General features: G+C 35.2%; 4 protein-coding genes and 1 pseudogene across 9 annotated transcripts; 2 read left to right on the top strand and 3 right to left on the bottom strand.

The window, feature by feature from the left end:
• Nucleotides 1-450: 450 nt before the first annotated feature.
• LOC102612523 (transcription elongation factor SPT4 homolog 2) lies at nucleotides 451-3,346 on the bottom strand. The gene is made up of 6 exons (XM_006468617.4): nucleotides 3,137-3,346; nucleotides 2,819-2,952; nucleotides 2,648-2,739; nucleotides 2,508-2,563; nucleotides 1,520-1,581; nucleotides 451-707 (listed from the first exon to the last, which is right to left on the bottom strand). Exons 2-6 carry the CDS (start codon nucleotides 2,906-2,908, stop codon nucleotides 660-662), a joined length of 348 nt encoding a protein of 115 aa, XP_006468680.1. The 5' UTR covers nucleotides 2,909-2,952; nucleotides 3,137-3,346; the 3' UTR covers nucleotides 451-659.
• A 1,280-nt stretch (nucleotides 3,347-4,626) lies between these two features.
• On the top strand, nucleotides 4,627-9,077 carry LOC102612824 (transcriptional repressor ILP1). The gene is made up of 3 exons (XM_006468618.4): nucleotides 4,627-5,945; nucleotides 6,629-6,796; nucleotides 7,448-9,077. The coding sequence occupies exons 1-3, from the start codon at nucleotides 4,821-4,823 to the stop codon at nucleotides 8,894-8,896; spliced, it is 2,742 nt and encodes a 913-aa protein (XP_006468681.2). The 5' UTR covers nucleotides 4,627-4,820; the 3' UTR covers nucleotides 8,897-9,077.
• A 287-nt stretch (nucleotides 9,078-9,364) lies between these two features.
• LOC102613906 (alpha-galactosidase 1-like) lies at nucleotides 9,365-13,105 on the top strand (annotated as a pseudogene).
• Nucleotides 12,781-18,889, bottom strand: LOC102613121 (WD repeat-containing protein 26 homolog). Of its 5 annotated transcripts, XR_003064013.2 has the most exons (7): nucleotides 18,525-18,888; nucleotides 16,644-17,469; nucleotides 15,887-15,988; nucleotides 14,633-15,262; nucleotides 13,441-13,826; nucleotides 12,954-13,142; nucleotides 12,781-12,850 (listed from the first exon to the last, which is right to left on the bottom strand). XR_003064013.2 is itself a non-coding variant. In XM_025095494.2 (5 exons), exons 2-5 carry the CDS (start codon nucleotides 17,439-17,441, stop codon nucleotides 13,611-13,613), a joined length of 1,746 nt encoding a protein of 581 aa, XP_024951262.1. In that variant the 5' UTR covers nucleotides 17,442-17,469; nucleotides 18,402-18,888; the 3' UTR covers nucleotides 13,419-13,610. The 5 variants fall into 5 exon arrangements, 4 of the variants coding, with proteins under 4 accessions (XP_024951262.1, XP_006468682.1, XP_006468683.1 ...); XM_025095494.2 differs by lacking the exons at nucleotides 12,781-12,850; nucleotides 12,954-13,142 and having other exon boundaries at nucleotides 13,419-13,826; nucleotides 18,402-18,888; XM_006468619.4 differs by lacking the exons at nucleotides 12,781-12,850; nucleotides 12,954-13,142 and having other exon boundaries at nucleotides 13,419-13,826.
• Nucleotides 18,890-24,391: 5,502 nt separating this feature from the next.
• Nucleotides 24,392-27,591, bottom strand: LOC102614207 (lipoyl synthase, chloroplastic). 2 transcript variants are annotated; one of them, XM_025095675.2, is made up of 7 exons: nucleotides 27,092-27,591; nucleotides 26,755-26,918; nucleotides 25,905-25,995; nucleotides 25,619-25,776; nucleotides 25,277-25,448; nucleotides 24,972-25,100; nucleotides 24,392-24,794 (listed from the first exon to the last, which is right to left on the bottom strand). In XM_025095675.2, exons 1-7 carry the CDS (start codon nucleotides 27,365-27,367, stop codon nucleotides 24,711-24,713), a joined length of 1,074 nt encoding a protein of 357 aa, XP_024951443.2. In that variant the 5' UTR covers nucleotides 27,368-27,591; the 3' UTR covers nucleotides 24,392-24,710. The 2 variants fall into 2 exon arrangements, with proteins under 2 accessions (XP_024951443.2, XP_006468685.2); XM_006468622.4 differs by having other exon boundaries at nucleotides 24,972-25,082; nucleotides 27,092-27,589.
• Between the last annotated feature and the right edge of the window lie 264 nt (nucleotides 27,592-27,855).

Here is a 27,855-nt window from a genome sequence, read left to right as displayed (position 1 = left end):
CTTTACCAATACCATTGTCCACCTGCTGCCCATGTCACAAATGGCTCATTTGGGTCTGATTTCCAGTTGCTGGGCTTTCACAGCCCAACGGCTGCTGAGCACTGGCATTACAACCCAACTGCTGTTTTTTTTTAAAAATTTTTTTTAACCGTTAAATGGAAAAATTAACCCAAAAAAATTATTGCTCATCCCACAAGCAAAGGCTAAGGCTTTGGAAAATATGATGCAACAGAGAAGCCCTCAATTGACCAAAGAAATAAAAATTCTTAGCATTTTGTCAACTTAAACTCACGGTTAGCTTTGAGTTTGAAGGCTCCAGGTTTCAGTATCTGTACCGAAAAAGATCTCAATAAACTGCTTCATGTCTATGGTAACATTAATATAAAATTTTGGAAAATATCCCCGAATGGATAAATGTTTAAGTAAAAGAGAGCCGCAGATGTTTCTAAATCAACTCAAAAGTTTCTAGAACTCCATTAAAAAATCAAAACGCAGCATACAAGTTACAAACATAAATAGGATTACTACACAAGCATTGGGCACAAGAAATTCAAGTCAACATTAGCAGCTACAGTTGCATATAATCGTTAAACATGTCATCTCCGAAGTAACCCGAAACAGATATAATCTTTACAGACAATGCACTGCTCAAACTGTCATTAACGTTTTGGCGGCACATATTGCACGCGCTCGTCTTCACATAAGTTCTGCATTGTGTTCATGAAAACAGTCAAGTCAGGGAAAAAAAAAAACATTAGTATTAGAATCATACAAGAAACTTGGCAGAAAATTAGTAATTGAATCTGAATGGACAGCAACAAAAACAAAGTTGCTTATGTGAAGTTATGATGAGGGTCCACTAACCAATGCAGCCCATCATATTTGAATTTTTTTTTTTAATTTTGTCTGTTTGAACACATGATTTCATTTCTCCTAATGCTAGGACTACTTTCAGTGATCTCTCCCCCTCAAGTATTTGAGGTTTCTCACATTACTTCAAGGGACATGGCAGTAGATGACCACAAACCCTGCTTTATAGATGGGAATAATTAAACATTATATAATTTGACCTGATTGTAGTACCAGCGTTCCAAGTACAGGCAAAATCCACCAATATCTAGTGCTTATTTTCAACATGCAAAGCCAGCACTAAAAGCAAGGCCAGGATATCTGACAGGAAAATTGTGCACAGTTTTAAAAAATCGACTTCACAAATCTCTCCACACCATAACAGGTTTGTGTACTCTTACATCACAAACGGAATCATCCTAGCAATATTGCCATATGACCCATCACTAACAGGAATCCGTAGATCTCTTTCAAGGATAAAGTTATTACCAGAACTAACTCAACCACAAAAGAATCACAGAGCAATGTACAAACAAACAAACCGTCTCCAAGGCTAGCAAGCAAGTCAGTTAAATTTTGATCACTCCTCACCTTTTAGATATTACATAATTAAATAATATTGCCTTTAAATAAAAAAATCTAAATATTACACATTATTCAAAATTCAAACCTGCAAGTCCTCAGGTAGGGCTTCTGAGACAGCAAGAGTATAACAACCAGGGACAAATCTTCCTGCAAAGGAGATAAAAGAATATGAGAAACTGAGAAGTAAAAACTACTTCCCAACAGATACCATAAACGATTCAAAACTACAACAATTTAAATCAGTGCTACGAAATGCATTTACGCATCTAAATAGATCCAGAAACAGAAATAAGAAACTTCAATTAGCTAAAATGACACTTAGATGCTCCAGGTTGAATGACCATAATCAGAATACCAAGGTATGGAGCCTCTGGAAGATCATTAATCATATCTTGACACGGTTTCCAAACTTAAAAAAAAAGGCTGAAATCTAGACACAACCAAATACATATCCTCATCAAACTAATATAATTTATTGCAAAAGCACACTCAAAAGATACCAGACTTCTAATAAAAATTAATCCATTGCAGGATATAGCAAATAGCCACAGAAACTCTATTGATACCCTGAAGCATTATGGAGAACATTCATAAATTCTTTTTCACTTCGTAAAGGCTTTAGGGTTCCAGAAATTACTCAGAAAACTTCATGCTAAAACTTGATTCATTGCCTTGAACTAACAAAGGAATTTGACTTAATTGTAGCAGCTTATACTATCATCTCAAGTTATCATATGCAGCAAATAATGATTGATGTTTAGGCTTAAACTCATTTCACATAGAGCTCTACTATAAATCAGATATTTCACTTGGTGTTATCATCATTCACCACTATAATAATCTATACTCCGTTCTATATACTTCCGAAAGAACAATATAGTCAAGAGGCCATATAACCAGATGAATCCCACTAATGTTTAGTAACTTCATGAGTATAACAATGGACGGTACAAAATAACAGCTTCTACTTGAATAACCAGTTTCCACGAACAATTTTTTTCTATTTGTGTTAACAAAGAACAACAAGTAATTAAAGTAAAAGCACGAGCATTACAATAGACCATAGAACATACCAATTCGCAACCAGCGAGCAGCCCAGCTTCTAGTTGGATCCATGACTGATATAATGCTGTAGAAAGCAAAGAAATAATGAACCAGAAAAAGAATGCCATATCAAATCATGAGCAAAATCAAGTAAAGACTACTTACATACCCATTAAAATTAGGGGTAGTACAATCAACAACACGCTCGTGGTCTTCATCCATCTTGAAGAAGGGACAGTTCTCGCATCCCGATTCTCTAAACTGTAAATATAATCAATCAAAGCCTAGAATAACGATACACAATCAAAAGTAAAATAATAACTCAATCATTTTAAGGAACCTGATCATAGGTTTTGACAAGCCGACAACGGAGGCAAGCTCTCAGCTCATGCCCGAAGCTTGTTGGAATTTGTGCCGGTGCGCTTCCCATTGTTCTCCCGAGCCAGGTACTAGATGCTTCTTCTCTCGCGGCACCTTTTTAATTTATTAAGAAGCAAAATTAAACAATGTTATTTGATTTCAGTTTATGCAGAAGAAGGAACGGTTTGAATGTAACGGACAGTCGTCAAAGGTTGAATATAAACGTAAGCCCTAACCCTAAACCCTACAGTATAAAACTATGGTGATTAGAAAAAAGGCTTGAACTTGAAAATATTACCCGACAATATCTGTAAGTCGTTTCGTCTCTTGATGACAGAGACCTTGATCTTTTAAGGGCTAGTAAGAGAGTTCCAGAGAAGACACGACGACGAATGCTCGGAAGCTGCTGGTAATCCGGAATCGGTGTTATTCTTGTAATTTCATTGCAACTGTAGTTTTAGTATTCTGATTTCTGAAGGTGAAAGGCTGTATTGAATTAGACTCTATTGCGTGTAATATGAACCGTGTTATATAAAATAAATATTTTACTTTAATATTTATATTAAATTAATACTTTAAAATTATTTGAGTTTTTAATTTTATTTAATATTTTTATTTATTATTTTAATTAAAAAAATTAACAAATTTAATGTGAACTGAATAGTATTATACAAACTCAACCCCCTCGAAATTATTTAATGCAAAATAGTTTACATTATGATATATTATAATGCATCATAATATGAATAGAAAAATTTATGAAACATGAATTATATTGCATTAACTAATACAATTTCTAAATAATATGGTGTGTCAAACAAACTATAAGTGTATGTAAATAGAATATATATGTATATATATTAAAAAAAATTAAATGAATGCGAAGTTCATAAATAACAAAGGGTTAGACGTCTTTCAATACAACATTAATTGATTTTTGCACATTAAAAAGATTGAAAATCACAATATGATTGAAAATAATGGTCGCTGGGTTCAGCCCAAAAGATTCTCCAATTAGTGAGGACAAATTTGGGATTTCGGCTTTTAGTTTCCATATTTCAAAGGGTTTTTTATTTAAATATACCTCATTTGTCCTTAAATGCCAAATCTATACCCCATTACATACATATACCTCTTAAAAGTGTAAAAAGTCAAAAATAACCTTAAAAAGTCATCTATTTACGTTTACTTCATCTCTCATGACTTCTACATAATAACACAACCAAAGTCGAGTATACTCGACTTTTTACCTGACTTAATTAAAAGGAAAATTTTCATTTCAATTTAAGTCGAGTATTCTCAACCAATTACCGAACTTCAATAAAAAGTTAAGAATTTTTGCTGAATGAATATTGGGTAAGGTTAAATTAAAGTCGGGTATTCTCGACTCTTTACTCTACTTACTTGAAAAAATCGAGAATTTTTCAGATAATTTTTTATTTCAATTGAAGTCGAGTATTCTCGACTATTTACCCGACTAACATGAAGAAGTCGAGAATTTTTCAGATAATTTTTTATTTCAATTGAAGTCGAGTATTCTCGACTATTTACCCGACTAACATGAAAAAGTCGAGAATTTATACTGAATTACTAATTGTGTATAGTTTGGTTGAAGTCGAGTATTTTCGACCATTTACCCGACTTTGAGGAGTTGGGTTTAGTTTTATGAGGATTTAGTTGTGGTTATTTTTGTACTTTCTCTAATTTTTTAGAGTATATATATGTAAAATTTAAGAGTGTTATAATTTTAGGTATATATTGGGTATTTTGAAGGGAATGGGGTACATCCCACACAATTCTCCCTATTTCAAAGGACAATTCGCTCCTTTTGTTTTTGCGATATTTTACCGAACACAACCAACGTAAACTGCCTTCGCAAAGTACTCGCGCGCGGCGCAAAATCACAGACGGAGAGCGCAAAACCTAACAATTTGAATCTGGAGCTCCAAATAATTAATTAAACAACAATCACAATTCACAGCATGAGCAGCTCCAGAGCAAGAAACTTCCGTCGCCGTGCTGACGACGACGAAGACAACAACGACGATAACACTCCTTCCGCCGCCACAACCACCGCCACGAAGAAACCGCCATCTTCATCAAAACCTAAGAAACTTCTCAGCTTCGCCGACGACGAAGAAGAAAAATCCGAAATCCCAACGTCAAATAGAGACAGAACCCGACCCTCTTCTCGTCTTAGCAAGCCCTCTTCGTCTCACAAGATTACAGCTTCAAAGGAACGTCAATCTTCTTCTGCTACTTCTTCTTCAACCTCACTTCTGTCCAATGTTCAGGCCCAAGCTGGGACTTACACTGAAGAATATCTTCTTGAACTTCGCAAGAACACCAAAACCCTGAAGGCCCCATCTTCAAAACCCCCGGCCGAACCTGTAGTTGTTCTCAGGGGTTCCATTAAACCTGAAGATTCCAATTTGACTCGGGTACAACAGAAACCATCTCGAGATTCGTCGGATTCAGATTCTGATCATAAAGCTGAGACAGAGAAGAGATTTGCTTCGTTGGGTGTTGGGAAAATTGCGGTGCAATCTGGGGTTATTTATGACGAGGCTGAAATTAAGGCAATTAGGGCAAAGAAGGATAGACTGAGGCAATCAGGAGCGAAAGCACCAGATTATATACCGTTGGATGGAGGGAGTAGTAGTCTTCGTGGGGATGCTGAGGGTTCGAGTGATGAGGAACCTGAGTTTCCGAGGCGAGTGGCGATGTTCGGAGAGAGGACTGCGAGTGGGAAGAAGAAAAAAGGTGTATTTGAAGATGATGATGTGGATGAAGATGAGAGGCCTGTGGTCGCTAGAGTGGAGAATGATTATGAATATGTTGATGAAGATGTGATGTGGGAAGAGGAGCAGGTGAGGAAAGGTTTAGGGAAGAGGATTGATGATGGTTCGGTCAGGGTGGGTGCTAATACTAGCTCTAGTGTTGCTATGCCCCAGCAGCAACAGCAGTTTTCATACTCGACAACTGTGACTCCTATTCCAAGTATTGGAGGAGCTATTGGGGCATCACAAGGTTTGGATACCATGTCGATAGCTCAGAAAGCTGAGAGTGCTATGAAAGCTTTGCAGACCAATGTCAATAGGTTAAAGGTAAGCTGGAATTTGGAATTGAAATCGAATCTGAATTTGGAATTAAAAATTGCCAATCTGTGTTTATTATATGAGAAATATGCTGATTAGCTATTTGAAACAGAAAAGGAGAAACTTAATAACAAGAAATGTTGAAATAATGAATTCTATGATACTCTATTCCCTTAGCAGTTTATTCACTTGATTGGTTGTTTGGATATCCCTTGTGCAATGGTGCATATTACAAGTAGGATGCAGTTGTCATAAATTTATTTAACCCTATCTTTGTTAGAAAATGTAAAGCATAGCATGACACATAACACACTTGAAGAGAAAAAACTGATAAGCATTTCAGGAAACTGCTGTCCTCTTCTTCTTCTTCTTCTTTATATATTTTTTTCAAATTTTTTCCCCAGTTGTTGAGATGACTCCCTTCCTTCTGTTCCAACCTTTTATCGGTAGTTTATTATGTTTATGTCTAACTAAAAACAAAATCCCACCATGGAATTGGAGAAATAAAATAATTCTAAACAAAAGCAAAAAGATATTTTAGGCAAACTCTTAATCTTAAAGACATGTCTTATTCTGTTACTGAAATGCTCTCAATGCTTCAAGCTCAGTTTTGGCAGGGTACTTTTAATTGATGTTACATGAGTTTAACTGGATTATATGCTTATTACTCTGTGCTTCTGTTTTCTCATTAGGAATCTCATGCTAGAACTATGTCATCACTGAAAAAAACGGATGAAGATTTGTCTTCCTCGCTCCTGAAAATTACTGATCTCGAAAGCTCTTTATCTGCTGCTGGTGAGAAGTTCATCTTCATGCAGAAGCTTCGAGACTACGTGTCTGTTATATGTGATTTTTTGCAGGTAAGAATCTAATTTTATTTACCACTTTTTTTTTTTTTTTGGGTGTGTCTGGTTTATTTGTTTTTTCCTGCAAAAATTTCTTTCTGTCTTCTCTCCCTGTTACATTTTCATGTCTTAAACATAACAGATTTCATTAGTTTCTGTTATCAGACATGCAATTTTATGTTTATTTGAAGCCACTTATGTATAGACAAAGTGCATACAGAGATAATAGTCAATAGAGTGCAGCCCTATATATACATATAGTTTGTATACACAGTGGTGTACCTATAATACTAGATGTAACTTAAAGGGGTGTAAGCTAGAGGTAAAGCCCTGGAGGATTAGTTTGTCTATAACCGAGATGGTTGATGTAAACAGCAATATTATGTAAATTCCTGTATCTTAGTTATTTAGAGTTTACCAGGTTGAAAGATCTTGAGTCAGTTATTAGTATTTCAAATTACTATAACAACATAAAGTCCTACATCTTAACTGCCTGTGATTTGGTGTGTAAATTCCAATTTATATAATTTCAAAAAAACTACAGCAACTATGAATCCTATGTTTAGTGGTTTATTCCCTTGTTGTTCTTATGTGTTCTTGGGTATCTGTAGTGAGAGCATCGCTTATTGATCTGTACTAATTTTTTGTTATAATACCCACTTTCAGGATAAAGCACCCTACATTGAGACACTTGAAGCAGAGATGCAAAAACTCAATAAAGAGCGTGCATCTGCCATTTTAGAGAGAAGAGCTGCTGATAATGATGATGAAATGACTGAGGTAGAAGCAGCTATAAAAGCAGCCACATTAGTGATCGGTGATCGTGGAAACAGTGCTTCTAAGCTCATAGCTGCAAGTAGTGCAGCTCAGGCTGCTGCTGCTGCCGCCGTCAAGGAACAAACAAATTTACCGGTGAAGTTGGATGAATTTGGTAGAGATATGAACCTGCAGAAACGTAGGGATATGGAGCGGAGAGCTGAATCGCGTCAACATAGGAGAACCCGATTTGATTTAAAGCAATTATCATCCATGGATGCAGACATTTCTTCTCAGAAACTGGAAGGAGAATCTACTACTGATGAAAGTGATAGCGAGACTGAAGCATACCAATCAAATCGTGAGGAGTTGCTCAAGACTGCTGAACATATTTTTAGTGATGCAGCTGAGGAGTACTCCCAACTTTCAGTGGTAAAAGAAAGGTTTGAGAAATGGAAGAGAGACTATTCATCAAGCTACCGTGATGCCTATATGTCACTAAGTACTCCTGCTATCATGTCTCCATATGTGAGGCTGGAGCTTCTGAAGTGGGACCCTCTCCATGAGGATGCCGATTTTTCTGAAATGAAATGGCATAATTTACTGTTCAATTATGGTTTACCCAAGGATGGGGAAGACTTCGCCCATGATGACGCTGATGCAAACCTTGTTCCCACATTGGTGGAAAAGGTTGCACTCCCAATTTTGCACCATGATATTGCTTACTGCTGGGACATGCTCAGTACTCGGGAGACGAAGAATGCTGTTTCTGCCACAATCTTGGTTATGGCTTATGTTCCTACTTCTAGTGAGGCTTTGAAAGATCTATTAGTAGCTATTCACACCTGCCTAGCTGAAGCAGTTGCTAACATTGCGGTTCCCACATGGAGCTCACTTGCAATGAGTGCTGTTCCCAATGCAGCACGAATTGCGGCATACCGTTTTGGGGTGTCTGTTCGTTTGATGCGAAATATCTGCTTGTGGAAAGAAGTTTTTGCTTTGCCAATTTTAGAAAAGCTTGCTCTCGATGAGCTTTTGTGTAGAAAAGTTTTGCCTCATGTTCGAAGCATCGCTTCAAATGTTCATGATGCCATTTCAAGAACTGAAAGAATTGTTGCTTCTTTATCCGGAGTCTGGGCAGGTCCAAGCGTCACTGGAAGCTGCTGCCACAAGTTGCAACCACTGGTGGATTTCATGCTATCATTAGCAAAGACACTGGAGAAGAAGCATTTGCCTGGTGTAACAGAGAGTGAGACAGCTGGACTTGCCCGTCGGCTGAAGAAGATGCTAGTTGAACTCAACGAGTATGATAATGCCAGGGACATAGCTAGGACCTTCCATCTCAAGGAGGCTTTGTGAAATAAACTTGCCTACTTTGGACTGTTGGAAACCCGTGTGGTTGTTTTAAAAATTTTTGTAGAAAAAGGCAATATTTGATTCGTTTAATGTCTTCATGCATGGATGGATTGCATGGTCGTTTTAAATGCTGTAAACGAAGAGTTGTACTTTATTACCGAGTATTTCATTTGATGTTACCACAGATTTGGACAGACAGACGAAAACTTTTGAACTAGTGGGACTTTAGGTAGCAAAAAGAATGCTACTACTATCACATGATGTTTCCTTGTAACCACTATTAACTCATGAAGCGCTTTCGTCAGATCGGAGGTTTGGAATAAACTAAAGTTTCTAGTATTCTCTTCAACTTTCACAAGATTTTCCGCTAATTTTCTAACTTATATATTATAAAGCGAACCAAATCAGTAAGTGGTAGGCATGTAGTCCATTTATTTTTTAGCACAAGTTGCAAAGAAGCCCCAAAGTTCGCATTACTGGGTGTGCTCGACTAGAAAGCACGTGTTGGCATTAATAATGGCAGTGATATGTATATTATAAAGGCTGGGATCAATCATAACTTACAATGGATATTTGACGATTTGGCTAAGAAGATGATGGAAAGATGCTATGCTCCTTGTTTGTTCCTACTTGCAGTCCTCTTCATAGTCTCATCATCTGCAGCAGACAGCAATGGTAGTGACAGGAGAAATCTTCTCAGTAATGGTCTTGGTCTCACTCCTCCCATGGGGTATGCACTTCCTCTCCTTTTTTTCCCCTCTCACTCTCTCTCTCGATGCAAATACATTAATTTCATTTGCATACCGTTTGCTATTTCCAGATTCTTGTCAAAGTTACGGTTGATAAGGTTGCTTTAGCTGCAGTTTATATGTAATAGCCAGCATGTTATTATATGCATATTCTTTTTTAGGAATAATTTTGTCAAAAACATGAGTTTTCGATTAGTCTTCCCTTGAAGGCAACATAATTCTGAAGTTAGCTAATTCATTTTTATCTTCGGGATAGGTGGAATAGTTGGAATCACTTCCATTGCCAGATCAACGAGAAGATCATTAGAGAAACAGGTGAGTTGATGGCCTTGCTCACCCATGAGCATTTTACTTAAAGTTACTATACATTTACAACATAGCTAATTATTACATTAATTTTGTCTATAACAGCTGATGTCTTTGTATCAAGCGGACTATCCAATCTTGGATATAAGTATGTCAACATAGGTAACTAGTTGGCTTGGAAAAACATCTTAATCACTGTGATGGTTAAGTTTACATTGCATGTATCAATGAATTCTTTTCTTACAATGCACTCTTCTTTTATTTTTCAGATGATTGTTGGGGGGAGTCAAGTCGTGATTCTCAGGTTTGTTTCCATTCTCTCCTTCAATTCCCTTCAAATCTCTCCAGAAATGGCACCCTATGATCGAAGATGTTAAAGTAAAATAAGCTACTTTCATACTTTATTTTGCCAGATAAGGTTACCTTAATTTTGCAAAAGCTCATTCGTTTTTACTACATAAACTTCTCAGTAGCAATACAGAATCAGTTCTCTGGAAGAGCTACAAGTGGCCGCTGGTTTTGCCGAATATTTGTTCTGACATCAAAATTATAGCTAGAATATGATGACCTTGAGTTCGATGTTTTCCAGTTCTTCTAGCCAGTTGAGGAAGAGATGACCGGAGGAGAGTAAATGAAAATGAAATTTGGAAGAGACCAATAAAATCATTTATTCTTTTTCGTTATTTATGGAAAAATAGTCCATGTTGCTCATGATTGAAACATTTAGGATGACTTCCACTCAATTATGATCAGTTAAACTTGCAATGATAAGCTGTCATTCCTTTATAACAAGGTGTTTTACACTATAATTAACATATCATACTTTGTTATTGCCCTGCACAGATTTCTCTATCCTGTTCATTCCATATGTTTGATTCTCTAACTCAAATAGCTGCTAAACCATTACCTAATCAATGTCAGGGTAATCTAGTTGCTAACAAGACTACATTCCCATCTGGGACCAAAGCTCTTGCAGATTATGTTCACAGCAAGGGCCTCAAATAAGGAATTTACGCAGATTCAGGGTGAGCTTTTAAATTTCTCTGATTAGAATTCTTTTGTTAAAATCCTTTAAATGATTCCCGGAACATTTTCAAGGATGAAGGACCTGAATGGACAACTAAACAAACAAATTGAAACATTTGGACAAATGGCCAATACATGGACAAAATTTATTGTGTTACATTAGAAGATGATTACTTAACAAACTACAATCTTCAGTCTGTTGATGTCAAAGTTAGAAATAAGAAAATTTACAATTTACTCATTTCTCTTTGTACTGGTAAAGGTACCAAACATGCTCAGGGACAATGCCAGGTTCACTTGGTCATGAAGAACAAGATGCCAAAAACTTTGCTTCATGGGTATGAATGCAGAACATGCAGGCATTAACCTACCATCAATACTTTAAACTCAGTACTAATTTCAAATTCATTGGATAATAGAATAGAGAGTAACATTGCTTTTGAGCAGGGAATTGATTACTTGAAGTATGACAACTGTTTTAATGACGACACAAGGCCAACTATAAGGTGACCTTAAACACGACTCTATTTAATTATCAACTTTCCATTTTTTGTATATCCACTAGACCGTAGAAAGATGAAGTTCATGAATAGTAGAATATCATTTCCTGTTAGGTACCGAGCAATGTCCGATGCTTTGAAGAAGGCAGGGCGCCCCATCTTTTTCTCTATGTGTGAATGGTACTACTGTCACGCGCAATGTGTTAACTTGGCTTAACTCTATTCGGAAGTCTAAATTCTGAATTATTTTCTTCACATTATCTTAGGGGGGACATGCGCCCAGCTCTATGGGGTTCTAACATCAGAAACAGCTGGAGGACTACCGATGACATTTCAGACTCATGGGCAAGGTAAGAAAAAAAAATACATCTACCACTTTTTTGTTATACAGGAAAATCGGATTCTTGACTTATCTAGTTTGTCTAATAATTTCTTACAAAGTTGTGTTCATATAGTTGACAAAGTCTGCAATCTAAAACTCAGAGATCAATGAAGAATTTAAATGGTTCTTGTATGATATCCTGTAGAATGCTGACAATTGCTGACATGAATGAAGTGTACGCTGATCACGCCAAGCCTGGTGGTTGGAATGGTCAGTACAGATATACTACAGGCTTCTGATGGTTAAAAACTGAGTATCCATAGTTGTTTTGGGTAGAAATGAAATGTAAATGCTACAGTCAGTATGAAGTACATCATCTTCCAGTGATTTGAATGATATCTGTTCCTTCTTAACAGATCCAGACATGCTAGAAGTCGGCAATGGTGGGATGAAGTACAATGAATATGTAGTGCATTTCAGCATTTGGGCTATCTCTAAGGTAATTGCTTGATTACTTATCCACTGAATAAGCCCCATTATTTCACCTATGTAGGGGTTCTTTTTCATTTATGTTTGCGTACTATGTTGCAGGCTCCACTTCTTTTAGGATGCGATGTAGGAAATCTTACCGCAGAAACCATGCCAATTATTGGTAATGAGGAGGTTATAGCTGTTAATCAAGGTATCATTTCATCAGCAATGCGGGTTTCATTGATACTAGATGATTATCAGCAATCAAGCAATATATTTACATATGAATTTACTGAATTTTGATAGATCCTTTGGGTGTTCAAGCAAAGAAAGTTAGAATGCAAGGAGAAAGAATGGTAGGCTCCAAGTGTTAGAAGTTTCTAAGCATAGATTATGAAGTTTAAGTTTCCTCTCTCTCATCATTTTCGTAGCAATTAATGATCAACAGATATGGGCTGGTCCTCTTTCTGGAAACAGAATAGTTGTTCTGCTCGAGAGCCGAAAGACTTTTAGTTCCATGATGACAGCACATTGGGATGACATTGGCATCAAGTCAAATAATACATTGTTTGAAGCTAGAGACCTTTGGGAGGAAAGAAATTAAGCAGATATTTCAGTCAAATGTCAGAGAGAGTAAAACATAACTTCTTGCTTTAATAAAATATGCTTTTTGGTGATTAACTCACTCAATTTTTATTTTCTCAGCATCGTACTCTTGAGACAAAATTTCAAGGGAAATTGACTGCTAAAGTGGACGGTCACTCATGCAAGATGTATGTACTGACTCCAGTCACAAAGCTTTGATAAAAGCCGGATCCAGAGGATAGCACCATGCAAAGTAATTTCTTCACAGCTTTAATTATTTTCATATCATCCTGTATTAAGATTGTGATTGCTATCAGTTTCAAGCAAAATTTATATTTGATAGTCATATGAATTGATGGCAATACTATTCGTCCTATGAATTGATGGCAAACATTACACAATTTTCCAGATGAAAGTACGCATTTCAATCATAGCTTTTCTAGGAAGAAGAAAAGTTTCTTTTTTTCTGAAATATGGAAGAAGAAGACAAGATAGTGACAGGAAAAGAAGACAAATCACTGATCTAATGGTGCAGCTTCTAAATCTAAAGCGAACTGAAAGAGAGATTAAAAGGCAATGGATGTCAACCTTGTATTATCTATTGGCAGATAGCAGCTACATAAATGACTTGCTTTTTGCCTGCCACAGATGCCAAGAACGTAAGCAAATCATTCAAAGAATTTACACAAATGTAAATGAACTAAAGAAGAACATTTCTGTATGACGACGTTCAAGGAATTTTGGCTCTAGCAATTGTTTCAAATTCTTCCATTGCAGTGGTGAACAATGCCATTGCTCTGGTCTCTATGCTTCATATTGATCTGATCTAAGCCCCATATTCGAATTGTACGATCATCACTGGCCGAAGCCAACATGTGAAGATTTGCCGGATTCCAGCTCACACAATTAACTGACCCAGAATGTCCTGCCAATGCCAAAACGAGCTCTCCTGTGTATCTATGCCATATATACACCTATAACAATAAATGTGAATGCCTTAAATGTGAATCTAAATTACATCTTCATACACAAAAAAGATACACACCAGACACTACTAATACAGAAAAAGTAGAGAGAGTAACCAACAAAATGAGTACAAAGTGTGCTGTCAGGACAGAGGGAGAAGAGGAGAGAAATGTTTTACGCTTTAGAACAAAATTCTGTAGGGAAAATCCAACCACGATTTTCACAACTCTTAGAATCAGCCAGTTTGAAGGCCGCATGGTATCATATCATGAATTCACTTATTCCTTACATATATTAAAGGAATAACGTTGTCCGGTATTCTATTACTAAAATGAACAATATCAATACTTCTACAATCAAAAACATAAATATTTAAGCATTGTTGCTGAATACAAATAAAAGGAGAAAAGATGAAGGCAGAAATAACTTGAAACAAAATTATCTAAAGACGACGCAGCAGCAGCAACAGATTCACTTAATAGAATTTCTGGCACATTCTGCAAAGAGAGTACCATCAATATTTATTGTTGAGAAAGAAAAGTAAGAATGCACTTTTAGAAATAATATTCACAAGCCCGCCTGGCCAAATCATTTGAGTAGAATGGTGTCCATTTCCAGCAAGTATATACATAATTACGTAAATATAATTTTGAGAATATCAAAAAATTCCTAATTGGATTTTCTCCCTCTCTCTCTCTCTCTCTCTCTAATTTGTTTACCCCATTCGCAATAAATAATAGGTTAATCAAGCACCCTTCATGCTTGTATATTTTATCTTCTTAGCAAAAGGTGAAAAAGAAAGGAAAATATTTACCTGTGAATCCTCACTCCCACTGGCAATAAATGCTTGTTCAAATCCACCAAAACAAGATCGAATAACAAATCGAGCACGTTTGTGACCTTTGTACCTTGAAACAAGTTTGGGATCACTTTCTATGCTCCAGAGATGGATTTCTTGGTTTATAAGATTAACCAGCAGGTATTTGTTATCTTTTGATAATGAAAATGAAGTGATAACTTCCTCCTCTTCAATCCACCTCTCAAAATTAGCTTCCCTGTCAAGCAAGAGAATAGCAGCTTCTCTGCATATGCTTATTATTCTCTTTCCATCATCAGTTATAGCCATGTCTGATATTCTTAGAGTCTTCTGCCCTTTCCAAGATTCCAGCTCTCTTCCATCCAAATCCCACAGGCAGATGCTCTTGTCAGTCATTCCAGCAAAAATTCCTCCACCATCTAGAAACCATCCACAAGAAATCAAGCCAACACCAGTTTTCTCGTAAACATGGAGACATTCTCCAGAATTAACATCCCAACGCCTGATAGCCTCCTCTTGTCCACAAGTAAGAAGTTGATGGTCATTAGGGCTCCATGATACTGTAAACACTGGTTTCCGGTGACCACTTAGTCTATGCTTCAGTGACACCTGACCATCCTCTTTTACCTTAAAAAGAGAAAATCTTAAGTTCATCAATTGAGAATAGTGGGAAACTATACTGAAACAACTAGTTTATTTGGGCATAAATAATAGCAATGCTATTGGTTACACTGAAATACAGATTATGTCATGTTGGTCAGGTTAGTGATTACCAAGTTTAAACTCTTAAGTCAACAATGGCCATTGTTCACATTTGATCTGGATTTGAAAGCTCACAAGAGCTTAAGTCGTTTGATTGACTACAACGCTCTGAATTCAAAACGATTACTTTTTAAGTAAGAATGTAGTTGGGAAGGAAGGAGAATTCCAAGAGATGGACTGAACAACTAATTTGTGATGTATAAAATATTAAATAAAGTTGCGGTCAAGTTAAATAGGTTGCTTTAAATCTGCTCAAATAGTTTCCAAGTATTGTCCCTACACTTTACACCATCAAACCACATTAGGGCAAATAGAGTCCTTATCAAATTCCACATTTTATCTATAAATAAATAGAAAGCTTGAAAATGAGGGCCAGTGCATATTAATCACCAATCTTGTGCTCATATGGGCAAGATTTCCAGGAGTTATCACTGAGGTTGTAAAGTGCATGTCAATGACCAAAAGCCAATAATCAAAAAGAGAACTTACCTCCCATATAATTGCTGACTGATCCTTGGATGATGAGGCCAAATATTTCCCATCATGTGAAAATTGCAAAAACCAGACTTCATCACTGTGTGCTTCCAGTATCTGTTACATTCGTATAATGAGATATTGTCATGCTAGCCTTTGCAAATGTCGTACGAAACCAATTCATTGCAATAAATGTGCACTCCAATCATGGTACAAATATTACGAGGTAACATAATATGTGAAAAAAGTATTATAAACTAATTTATCGATGATAGTCATAAAAACAATATCAACAATGATAAAAAAATTAAGAGGTTATAAATAAGACACCATCTATCTTCATAAGGAAACTGTTTCCACTCTATAATAAGTGCCCCTCATGGATATCATTGTCCAACATGAGCACAACTTGAACTCCAGAATTTCTTTTAACTCTCACCTCCTCGCCAATGTTTGCAAAATACTAACCATTTCATATTAATCAACTAAGTTACCAACAAACATCCCAAGTTCCATTAATAATTTCCTAAACACACATATTCAAACAAAATATTTCACCATCGAGCACAACCTTTGCATTAAGCAAGCTGCCAAAAAGGAATCTCAAGACAAAACAATCATGCCCTTTTCTTCTGCATCATCTTTATTTATAACAGGGAAGAAAAATAACAATGCTCTAATATTTCATAGCCAATCAAACAAGAAAAGAAACGGATATGGGGCATGCAAGGCATCACAAGTAAACAACAATCGCTACAGTGTCAAGTCTAACCTGCAAAGTTTGCGAAGGAATCCGGTTTCTTCCACATTGGTGATCCGAATACAGAGAAAAATCACTATCCGATGTATTGTGGAACAAGCAAGAATCCCGTTGTACATCAAGAGCCTTTTCAACAAGATGTTCCAACCTTTTTTCAGGAATAACAACTGAAGCAGGGAGCAACTTTTGCAGTTTTGCCAGAAACTTTGACCTTGACTTTTCATCCTCTGTATCTTGACCAGAGTCTCCAAGTGTTAAAGACTTTGATGGAGAAATAATGCAGGATGCAAGCTCATGAACTCTGCTCATATTGATTTGAAGAGGCACAATCTCACTCCTCAGAGAATTTAGGGCAGCACTAACTTTATCCCTCCTTAGAAGCTCAAGAAATTTCTGTTCCAATATCAAGAAAGATGCTGATTTCACAGCTGTTTCATCTGATAGACCAATCATATGCAATGTGATGATACTTTCATCCCAATAGCCATCCATTACTTGCTGCATGAATTGATTAACCACTGATGAGTGCATTGGTATTCCTGATTCTTCCTCGAGGAGGGCCCCACTCTTGTCATAACCAAGTGAATACAATGCTCTGGTTATGATTTTGATGAACTCTGATTTCTTTATGACACCTTTTGAACCAATTTTTTCTTCATCCCCTTGGGAGGTTAGTGGCCTAGCCATTACGTCTCCCAAAGAGCAAACAGAAGATTCTTTAACAGATGAGTCTTCTGCTAAGTTTTTTGATTCTGCTACAGGCCCTTTCGCACGTTTCAGTGGTGGTTCACTCTCTTCTATACCTCCCATGAAATTTCCAAGTCAACCCATATATACTCTAAAAGATCAAAAGAAATAAAGTATGTGAGGAGAAAATTTGATCAGATGATGGTTTCAATCAAAAACTTCCAAAAGAAATTCAGATTCACTATTCAGGCATGCGATAGCCAAAGGGTATGTTCCACATAGTGCAGGCAAAGTATAATTGAGCACAAATAAACAATTGAGACTCAGAAGGAATAGAGAGACACAAAATTTTAGCTACAAAACACCATGTTATAAAAGCCACATCAAGCAAAAGCAAAATCACTATGCGCAATGATATGACAACAGACTTAATATGAAAACTAGAACATCTAATTTAATGTTCAATCAGTCTCCTTGAGAAATAAACTGGTTTGATGAACGACAAGGAAAACAAGAAAAGAAAGAAACACATGATCACCCAATCCTTACGAAATGAAAGAGCCAGTTGTTAATTTTCTAAATCCGACTCTACACTTAGCACATTGCGGCCTAACACTAAAACAAGCATTTGTTACAGGCATTGACAAAGCAAAATCTTTTAGCCGACTAATGCCACTAGCTATGTGATTCAAAGAGTGTTTGATCATTTCTCATATAAGACTGAAGCTGAAAAGTTTTGGAATTTGATCAAACTAGATGATACTGATGATCATAGTAAACACCAAGCTTACCTACAAACAAAATGCATCTCTGAAAATGAAAAAAATCTTGAAACCACAGTCATCATGAAGTTTTAATGACGAACCAATTAATCATTTATAACAAATTGACACTAACAATTAGTACCAAAGTATGATACACATGGGACAAGCACCAAGATCCAATCAGCATCATCATAATACAAGAAATGTTCAACCCAAGACTGAATTTTGTTTACTTGCCAACAAAAGAAGACTATACATGATAAGATGACGAACAAAATAAAGAACCCAAGAACCAAAAAAAAAAATCAAACTGATATACCGTCAACTATAGCAAAACGAAAAATATATATGTAAATCCATCATCAGAATCAACAAGCAAAATCAACAAAGTAACGCGTGAAATCGATTAAAGAAAGAAACTCGAGTGAAAAGAGGAAATAACCAGAAAGAGAGAAGGCGCACAGTAGAGAAAAAGAGAAGAGGACGAAGAAAAAGGCGACAGCGGAGCACCGAAAGGTAAATGTAATTGTATAGACAAGAGTGACAACAAAATTAATAATATAAATACAAGGGGGGTAAGTTAACAAGATCATGTAATTTTTATGTGATTCTTTGGGGAAGTTGGCAGAGGAATCAATCTATCAAAGCTTGTATTGGATAGAGAGAAAGAAAAAGCTCAAAAGGGGTAGCCACAGCCCACAGCACAGGCATAGGCATGTGAGATTGTGAGCGTATGCCACCAGTATGTTACGTGTGGGTTCAATTGTACACGTACTCCGTTGTTATCTTTCTCCGCAAAACTCTTAAAGAAAATACAAGAAATGTGCCTATATGTGATTGCAAATGTGAATTTTATATATCTTGGTGTGCCGGTAACCGCCTCAAGAATTCAAGAATATGCAACCATTGAATAGAAAAATGGCTTGGTTGCGACTTTGGTTCTTTCCTTGTAATTTTAGTGTTGTTTTCTGACATTATTTGTTTCTTTATTATCCAAATGGGAATTTTCACACTTCACCCAATCTTATTTTGAAAGTCTAATTTGGTTTTAATGCTTATAATGCAAATAAACCAGGATTAACATACATGAGATTTAGGCTTTGCTTGGTATAACTTTTTAAGTAAAATTTATTTAAGTAGAACTTTTATAAATAGAGATTTTACCAAAAAAACTTTAGTTGTTTAGTTTTCAATAAGAGTTTTTATTAAAAATTTATAAAATTATTTTAATAGGCAAACTTTTTAAAGTTATGTTATAAAAAGAATAAAATAAAATTGTTAAATAAATAAAGGATATTTTAGATATTTTAACATTTAAAAATAGTTTTTCAACATCTACTCGCAAAAGTCTAAAATTTGAGCTTTTACTAGTAGCGGCAAAATAATTTATTTAAGCTTCAAAAGCTCTATTAGAAAAACAATCAAACAATAACAAAATTATGATAAGAGCTTATGAGATTAAATAAGCACTTATAGTCATTAAATAAGTTATACCAAACATGCACTTAGTCATTAAGCAAAGCACCAAATTCCTCTTAACATCCATTCTCTTAATTTGCCCACTACCAAATTATTAATTTTAAACTTTTACTCTGTAAACCCTTTGATATCCCAAAGTCATATCTTTCTTATTCTATTTTAGTTTTCTCTTGAAACCCTCCACCCATTCTTTGTGTTTTTTTTTTTTTCCTTTTTCATTCTTATTTATCTTCGCTCTATTCTCCATTCTTTTATTTGGAAAATTTGGTTAACTTCATAATCCAAATCATAATACTCTTTTCAGCATGTTGGAGGCCGTTGAAATGGCCAACAATCTAACATAGCATTGAGGGAAAAATAGAAAAATATTATATGTATTAAAATAAGTATTATGTTTTGCAGATATTATTTGCAGTGATTCTATAAGCAAAGTAAAACAAGAAAAAAAAATTGAAAGAAATGATAGTGATATTGTTGAGAAGAAGGAGATTAAGGTATACTATAGCATTTGACTTATCTTACTAATAAAAATTAATAAATATATATGTAGTGATAAAAAAATATTGGGATATTTTAGTAATATAAAAATTTATTAAAAATGAATGCAAATAATATTTTATGAGTTCAAATAACTATACTCTTAACTAAATTAAATCGAATTATATTAACAATATGTTTAGAAGTATTTTAAGAGTATCCAATATTACTGTGAAATATTATGGTAGGAAAAAGAAAAAGAAATAATAACCCTGATAATTATGTGTAATGTTTCTACTACCTAATTTGTGGTGGATCCCAACAATGATACTATGAAACTTTTACGATCAATCTCTTCTTTTAGTTAAATCATCCATTGATATTAGCAACATCCTTAACTTGTTAAAATATAAATGTATATTGATATTCATATGTAGTTTTTGTGATTAGTAATAATTAATTTCTTGATATTCATTAGTTTTTTAAGGTAGTACAGTTGAGACAGCGACGGGTTCTCTGCCCCTGCGGGGATGGAGCCACATAAGTTTTGAGAATTCAAGAGGTCACGGCGAGACGAGCCGTTTATCATTATGATAGGTGTCAAGTGAAAGTGCAGTGATGTATGCAGTTGAGGCATCCTAACAGACTGGTAGACTTGAATCTTGTTCCTACATGACCCGATCATAAATTACAACCAAACCAAATCATCAAAAAAAAAAAAAAAATAGTAAGATACTATATTAAAAAAATTACATTTATAATTCATGAAGGAAGATAATTACAAAGCAAAAGAGCTTCCGCCCATACAAAATTCCAAGTCTTAAAGCGCAGAGGCTATCAAAAGAAAATAAAAACTTAAAAAGAAACCGTCATAACTGTTGAGGGAAAAAGCTTCCTCAAGCTAAAAATATTCTTAACATAAGATACTAAACCTAAGAAAATCAGTATCTCCAACATTAAAATGGAACACGACATTCTTTCATATCTCGAAACTCATTAACTATTGATTCAATGCTTAATTTTTTTTCAATTTCCCTTTCAATGTACATAATCAATGAATCTGTAAGAAATTCATCCTCTATTTTGTTGTGAAGTCTTGTCTTTACTATACGCATAACCAAAAATGATCGTTCAGTAGTTGCAGTAGATACTGGAAGAGTTAGCACAAGAAGAATTATTCTATAGACAAGGGGGAATATTGTTGCTTTTCTAGTACTAACTAACCATTGGCTCAAGTTCGAAATGGTCAACAAGCTTTTGAACTCTAGATGTTGAACTATACTGTACTCATAATGCTCAAGTTGAATTTTTTAATTCATTTTATCAACATTTATGAAGTCTGCTGGATAAAATTCGACAGCTAATTGAAAAACATCACCAATTCTAAAAGACTTCCTACATCAAGTGCTGAACTAAGTATAAGCAACTACACTTCATGTTCATTAAATCGACTACTTAACTCTTGTAATTGGCAATCTATAACAGCATAAAATAAATTTACTCTGTAATGTTCTGCAATAGTAAAGTTATCTTCTTGATGTTGAGCTCGACCTTGTCTTACAACATAATGAGCATTCATTTCTAGAATATCTATTTTTCTTGCCTCACAAAATAATTTCACTTGATCAAGTAAAGTAGTCCAGCCATCACCTCTAATTTTCTGAATAAGTGCTTTAGTTGATGAAACAAGATGCATAACATGTAAAATATCTTGAGATTTAGATTGCAAAGCTTGGCAAAGTTTATCAGTGATTGTCATAATTTATTTCATAAGGTGCAAGACAAAGACAAACTCAAAAGTAGTCATTACCTAATATACAACATCAACATCTCCTCGTTGCAAACATTAGTGTCATCTTCAATCATATTAAGTGGAAAAGAACATGTTGTGCTGAACATTTTTATTAAATTAGAGACTGATATGAAATGAGAACTCCACCAAGTATTCACAGGCCTTTGTAAAGTGCCAATTTGATTAAGCCTTCTCCCACTCTCAAGCTCATCAATGGAAATCATGTACTCAATGTCAGCAGCTTGAGCACGTTTGAGTTCATCATTGCGCTTACAAGATGCACCAATAATATTCACAATAGAAATCAACTCAGTAAAGAAATGATGAATAAAAACAACCTCATGAGATATCATAACTAAAGCCAATTATAGTCGATGAGCCAAGCAACGAATGTAGTAAGCACATGGACAATTTTTCAAAATTAAAGTTTGTAAAACATTCCACTAACCTCGCATGTTACTTGCACCATCATATCCGTGCCCTCAAATATTTTGAATATTTAAATTATTATGAGACAATAGAGAGTATATCCCATCTTTCAAAGTCACTGCAGAAGTGTTAGAGACATGAACAAGTCCAAAAAAATGTTTTCGCATAAAACTGTCTCTATCAACTAATCTCAAAACTATGTCCATCTATTCTTTCTTCGATTCGTTGCATGATTCGTCTACAATTAAACAAAACTTTGCATCTTTTTTTTTTTTTCTTCACGAATTGCCTTTTTCACTTTCATTGGAAAGACATGTAAAATTTCTTTTTGAATATTTGGTGATGTATAGGAGGCATATTTTGGAGCTTTTTCAAGTATAACTTTTGCAATCTTTTCATTATTAGAGGCAAATACTTTAAGTAATTGAAGAAAATTTCCCCAATTTAATGATTTTTTTGCTCTCATCATGGCCTCTAAAAGAACAAACTTGAAAAGCTAAGTATCTAATTGCTTCAACTGTAGTTTTTAATTGCATTCTATTATTTTCAATTTCTTAAGAAGAGTAATGATTAAATACCTGTGATAGATGTAAAGATTGCCTCACCAAATCCTCACATGATTTTTCAGGCTTTTTATGAGTTGAATTGGGATTTTTTCCCACTGATTAAAGAAGACACAATTTTTCTCATCTTTAACCTTTCTCCAACCATTAAATCCATCAACAGTATAAGTAATATGTTTTGATTGTGCATATGGTGTATTAAAGAGATAACATGGTAGACCAAAAGCAGCATTTTTTATAGGTGAATATTCACATCAAGAAGGAAAAAAAATCGAATCATGCAGATTGAAAACGATGGGGATGCTTTTTTGGTCCAGATTTCAGATACTCTCAAAGTCTTGGTTGGTATGGACCAGCCATTAAGTATGCTTTGCGAATTTCATCCGGTTGATTAACATCATAAACCCATATTTGTGGATGCAATCCTTGATCACACTTCAAAAGTCGAGTATCAACTGGATTTGTCTCAATTATTGGATATTTAAAAGGTGGATTTCCAAAATTTAGTGAATTGGTAAGCGTGACTTGTGAATTTTCAGAATTTGGAGAATTGGTATTGACTTCTAAATTTTCAGTATTTTTTCTTTTGAAATATTGATTAATTTTTAATGACTTTCTCATGTTTGCTGCGGTGAAATTGTCAGAAATTTAGGGGTTTTTGTTGAGTCACTAGCGATTTTTGGGATATGTTATTCACGATCTTCATTGGCTAATGTTCTGGGTCTTGGCTGATTTCTTTTTTCTTTTTTGTTTTAATTATTTTGATGCCATAGTTAGTGACTCTTTTGGCCTTGACTGATTTGTTTCTTGTTATTTTGATGCTATCATTAGTGGGGTTAATAGTAAAATTACAATATTATCTAATATATAAATTTTATACATTAATTATATAGGGGCCAGTGTAGACATTTTACATTAATTTTTCATATTTTATTTAAAAACCTAAAAAATTTTAAAATTCTGCAGGGGCCATGTACCCTCTACTCTTATATGGCCTCCGCCCTTCATCTTTACTAATATTGATGTTATTATTTGTAGAGATTATTTAGTTTAAGAGTTTTAACGATTTAGTCTGCTATCTTTCTCTTTTTCTAGGTCTTTCCTTAGCAACTTTAAGAGCCCTTTGAATTTTGTTCGAATTAAATCATTTCATACTTTTTTTTTTAAATAATTATTGATTTTCTAAGTTTCTTCTTTTTATGTTAAAAAATTATTGTAATGGCAGTGTAAGTTAAAAGGGATATTATCAAATACTCAATTTATGTTTTCTGACATCAATTTATTAACAAGTTTTTTTACAACTGCATTTTAAAAACTTAGTGTTAAGCAAGTGTTAATGCCGACATTTTTTTTTTTAACGTTAACTACGGTTATGATGGTGGGGTGGATTTGTTTTAATAATTTCTTAACTTCTTAAGAGTTTATGCCAACATTTTTATGTTAATTACTTTTATTGAAGACATTCGACATTTATATTCACTCTAGTTATCTCACGACACATTTAATATATCAGAAAACATTTAATGATTATTTGAGAAAAAAAATTATGTATATATAGAGGGACGAGTCTAACTTCTTGATGCATCAATGTAAATTTTTTTGAAGTATCGAACGCTATGAGATGTATAATAATGTTACACATAAATGTCCCATGACTGTGATCAAAATATTAAACGAAAATTTGAATAAAATGGCTAAGAAAAGGACTGCAGGATCAGGATGCAGCTCGACTAAATAAATCACGTGTAAAGAATCATGGCAAAATGTCGACCCAAAACAATTTCCTGCCACATCGCAATCACTAGGCTCTGACAGCAGCTTTTCTGCCGCATAATTTTGATTTGTTTGGTAGATATCATTGTAGGCTAAAATCGATGAACAAAATCCACTATGGCATAGCAACAGTGTTTTTAGCCCTTTCTCTCACCATGGTCTTAACAAAGAGCTCCCCCGCCCTGTAAGATGATCGAACCTAGAAAAACAACATATTGAATAAGTCAGTTAATCTTTGCCCACTTTGCAAGAAACTAATTGATCTTGATAATCATCCAATTTGCAATGTTGAAAGTCCACCAAAATGTATGTTCATGTCAGAATAAACTTCAAATACATTAGAATTGCTAAAAGCTTAAGACTAGAACCAGCTTACCAGGGGTCCACTGGCTACATAACGGAATCCAATAGACTCCCCATATGCCTTCCAGAAATCAAACTTTTCTGGGGTAACATATTCTTTGACTGTCAAATGTAGTGGCGTTGGCTGCAGAAATATGACCAACTAACAGTTAATGTTCAACTAGTTAGTAGGAATAAATGCAAGCACCGAGCAGTCGTAAGATAGCTTTGCAAAACTGGCATAACAGGAAAGAACGCAGCCAGCTTAAAAATGAGCTAAGACTCTGGCTCTGCTATTTATATAGATATACATTGCAGAATGTTTGCATTTAAACTTACCTGAAGATACTGCCCAAGTGTCAGAATATCAACATCTATAGACCTTAAATCAGCCATTGCTTCCTTCAAATCATCATCAGATTCTCCAAGGCCCAGCATTATAGATGATTTTGTTATCAGACCCTTCTTGCTTAACTTAGCATGTTTTAGAACTTCTAGGCTTTGTTCATACCTGCATTACCAAACTATATAGCAGAATTAGGACTTGCAATCAATAATAATGAACAGCAACTGATCTAATCAAACCATTCTTTCAGTTAGTGATACTAATCCTTAAGCCAGTCAATTCATTGATGAAGTAAAACAAAATTTAATATAAAATCTCATAAACAAGAAACTAACCCAGCCCGAGGATCTCTGACAATTCGCTGGAGCCGTTTCACAGTCTCAATGTTGTGGGCAAAGACGTCCAAGCCTGAGCGAACTAGAGTTTCTACAGCTCTGAGGTCACCCCGGAAATCAGACGTCAAACATTCAACCATGATATCAGGTTTCTGTTTCTGCAAATGGGTTGTAGAAAATTCAATCAAGTTTTTCATTCAAACTCCAATCTCTTTCTCCATTAATATCTTGATGAACCTAACGGTCAAAAAGCAACTCAATAACACAGGAAGAATGAGATGCAGACCTTCATAGCTTTGACTGTCCGTGCAAAATGACCACTACCACCATCAGGAATATCATCACGATCTACACTCGTTAGAACAATATAATCCACCCTACAAAAATCAAGCCATGTGCAAAATTGTTAGTTAAGATAATAGCAGCTTTAATTTCTGCAAATATGCATATTGATGCACCAGGCAGAATAGCAGAAGTATCCTCTAAATATATTTGACAAAATATTTATGGTTTAACCAACTCAAAGCTTTCGACTTAACAATTAATCTATTCATTCTCAAAACTGGATCAACTCTGAGGATCCTATCAACTAAAAGTTACTGCTATTCCTCCAAAGTCTCATGGAACAGTAGACCAAGAGCCAGATATCAAACTCAAGTACTATTTCGGAAATGGAAAAAGATTCTCTCCTGATCTGATCTCTTTTGAACTTTTCAAGATCTTCTGCCATGTGTTTTTTAGTAGTAGTATATGGGTAAGATTCAACTTCTATTATTTTTTTATTTATTAACTACCAATCAACAATTGAGTTATTTGCTCAGGATATGATCAGATCAGGAGAGAATCATGGTCCTTCGGAAATACATTCATAGAGTGTCATTGGGGGGTGGGGAAGGAACGGTATGCTTGATCACTACAAGGTCAACAAAAGAAGAAATGGTTGACGAAAAACATTATATTATAAGCAAAGAACTCACGGTACTTTACACGATTCATTACCAAAGTACACATGAAATATTCTATAGACTATAGCAGCAGGTATGTTACTAATGTTACTGACAGCTGATGGACAATTTGGCCGACTAGGCGACGATTGCCAACTATAAAGTTAAACCACTGAACTTTCTAAAACCTACCCCCAACTAGCAATGGCCCTAGCAGTGTTTTCAGGTTCCATCGGGTCAGGTGGTGCAGGGTTTCTGCTGGTTTTCACAGCACAAAACCTGCAGCCGCGGGTGCAGGTGTCTCCAAGAAGCATGATCGTTGCAGTTGCAATGCCGTCCCCACCTCCATTCCAACACTGCCCAAAAAAATAATAAAAAAAATCAAACATTCAGCTTAAGTCACACCTAAATCCTCTATCCAAAAAAAAAAAGTCACACCCAAATCCAATACGTTACAACTAGTAGAAGTTGGGAAAGAAAAAGTGTTCAAACAACACAACATTGAACAAATTCAGATAAATTCAGAGACCTCTCCAATATTGGGGCACTGGGCCTCCTCGCAAACAGTGTTGAGTTTCAATGAGGAAAGAGATTCTTTAACTTCTTGAAACCTCTGACCTTGTGGAGCTTTCTGTCTCAGCCACTCCGGCTTCTTCACATCCGGATCTCTCCCCGTGTGCAGACCCATTTGTTGTCTTTGTGGTGGCTTCATCTTCACCGTGTCAGTTCTTGACTCGCACCGGATTTTCGACGGGATTGAATATGAAATTGAATTTGAAGGTTTCCAAATCGCTTGATGAATCATTCTGCTGTTTTCGTTTTCTGGCTGTGGAAACAAAATGCTAAAATTTTCAAGCTCGTTTATAATAAAGTTTGGTTTCTCAATTTTCCCCCTTTTTTGTAAGCGTTAGTTCAGCGTCGTGGGCTTCGATTTCTCCGCCTGGAATTCAATTCAGTCGATAGCTGTTTAATTCGTTCGGTAGTTTCAACTGTAATATCTAAATTGTGGCTTACTTCCCAGTTAGCCACATGGATATTTGTATCCAGAAGGACCAAAACTAAGGGGAAAATTTTAATCCACCCCCAAAGGTTTTGACATACTTCAATAAAACTTCTAGCGTATTGAAAACTTAAAACACGCTCCAATTGCCGTTAAAATTATCCATTAGTGAACGTAGTAAATCTATTGTTGAAAATTTATAAGTAATATATGTATAATTATAATTTCAGATAAAAAATAAGTATTTAAAGTTTATCTTCCTAATTTTTTTCAGTAAAAAATAAAAAACAAAG

This window comes from Citrus sinensis, chromosome 2 (genome assembly GCF_022201045.2).
Source record: "Citrus sinensis cultivar Valencia sweet orange chromosome 2, DVS_A1.0, whole genome shotgun sequence".
NCBI classification, from domain to species: domain Eukaryota; kingdom Viridiplantae; phylum Streptophyta; class Magnoliopsida; order Sapindales; family Rutaceae; genus Citrus; species Citrus sinensis.
This window is presented reverse-complemented; position numbering and strand designations above follow the sequence as displayed.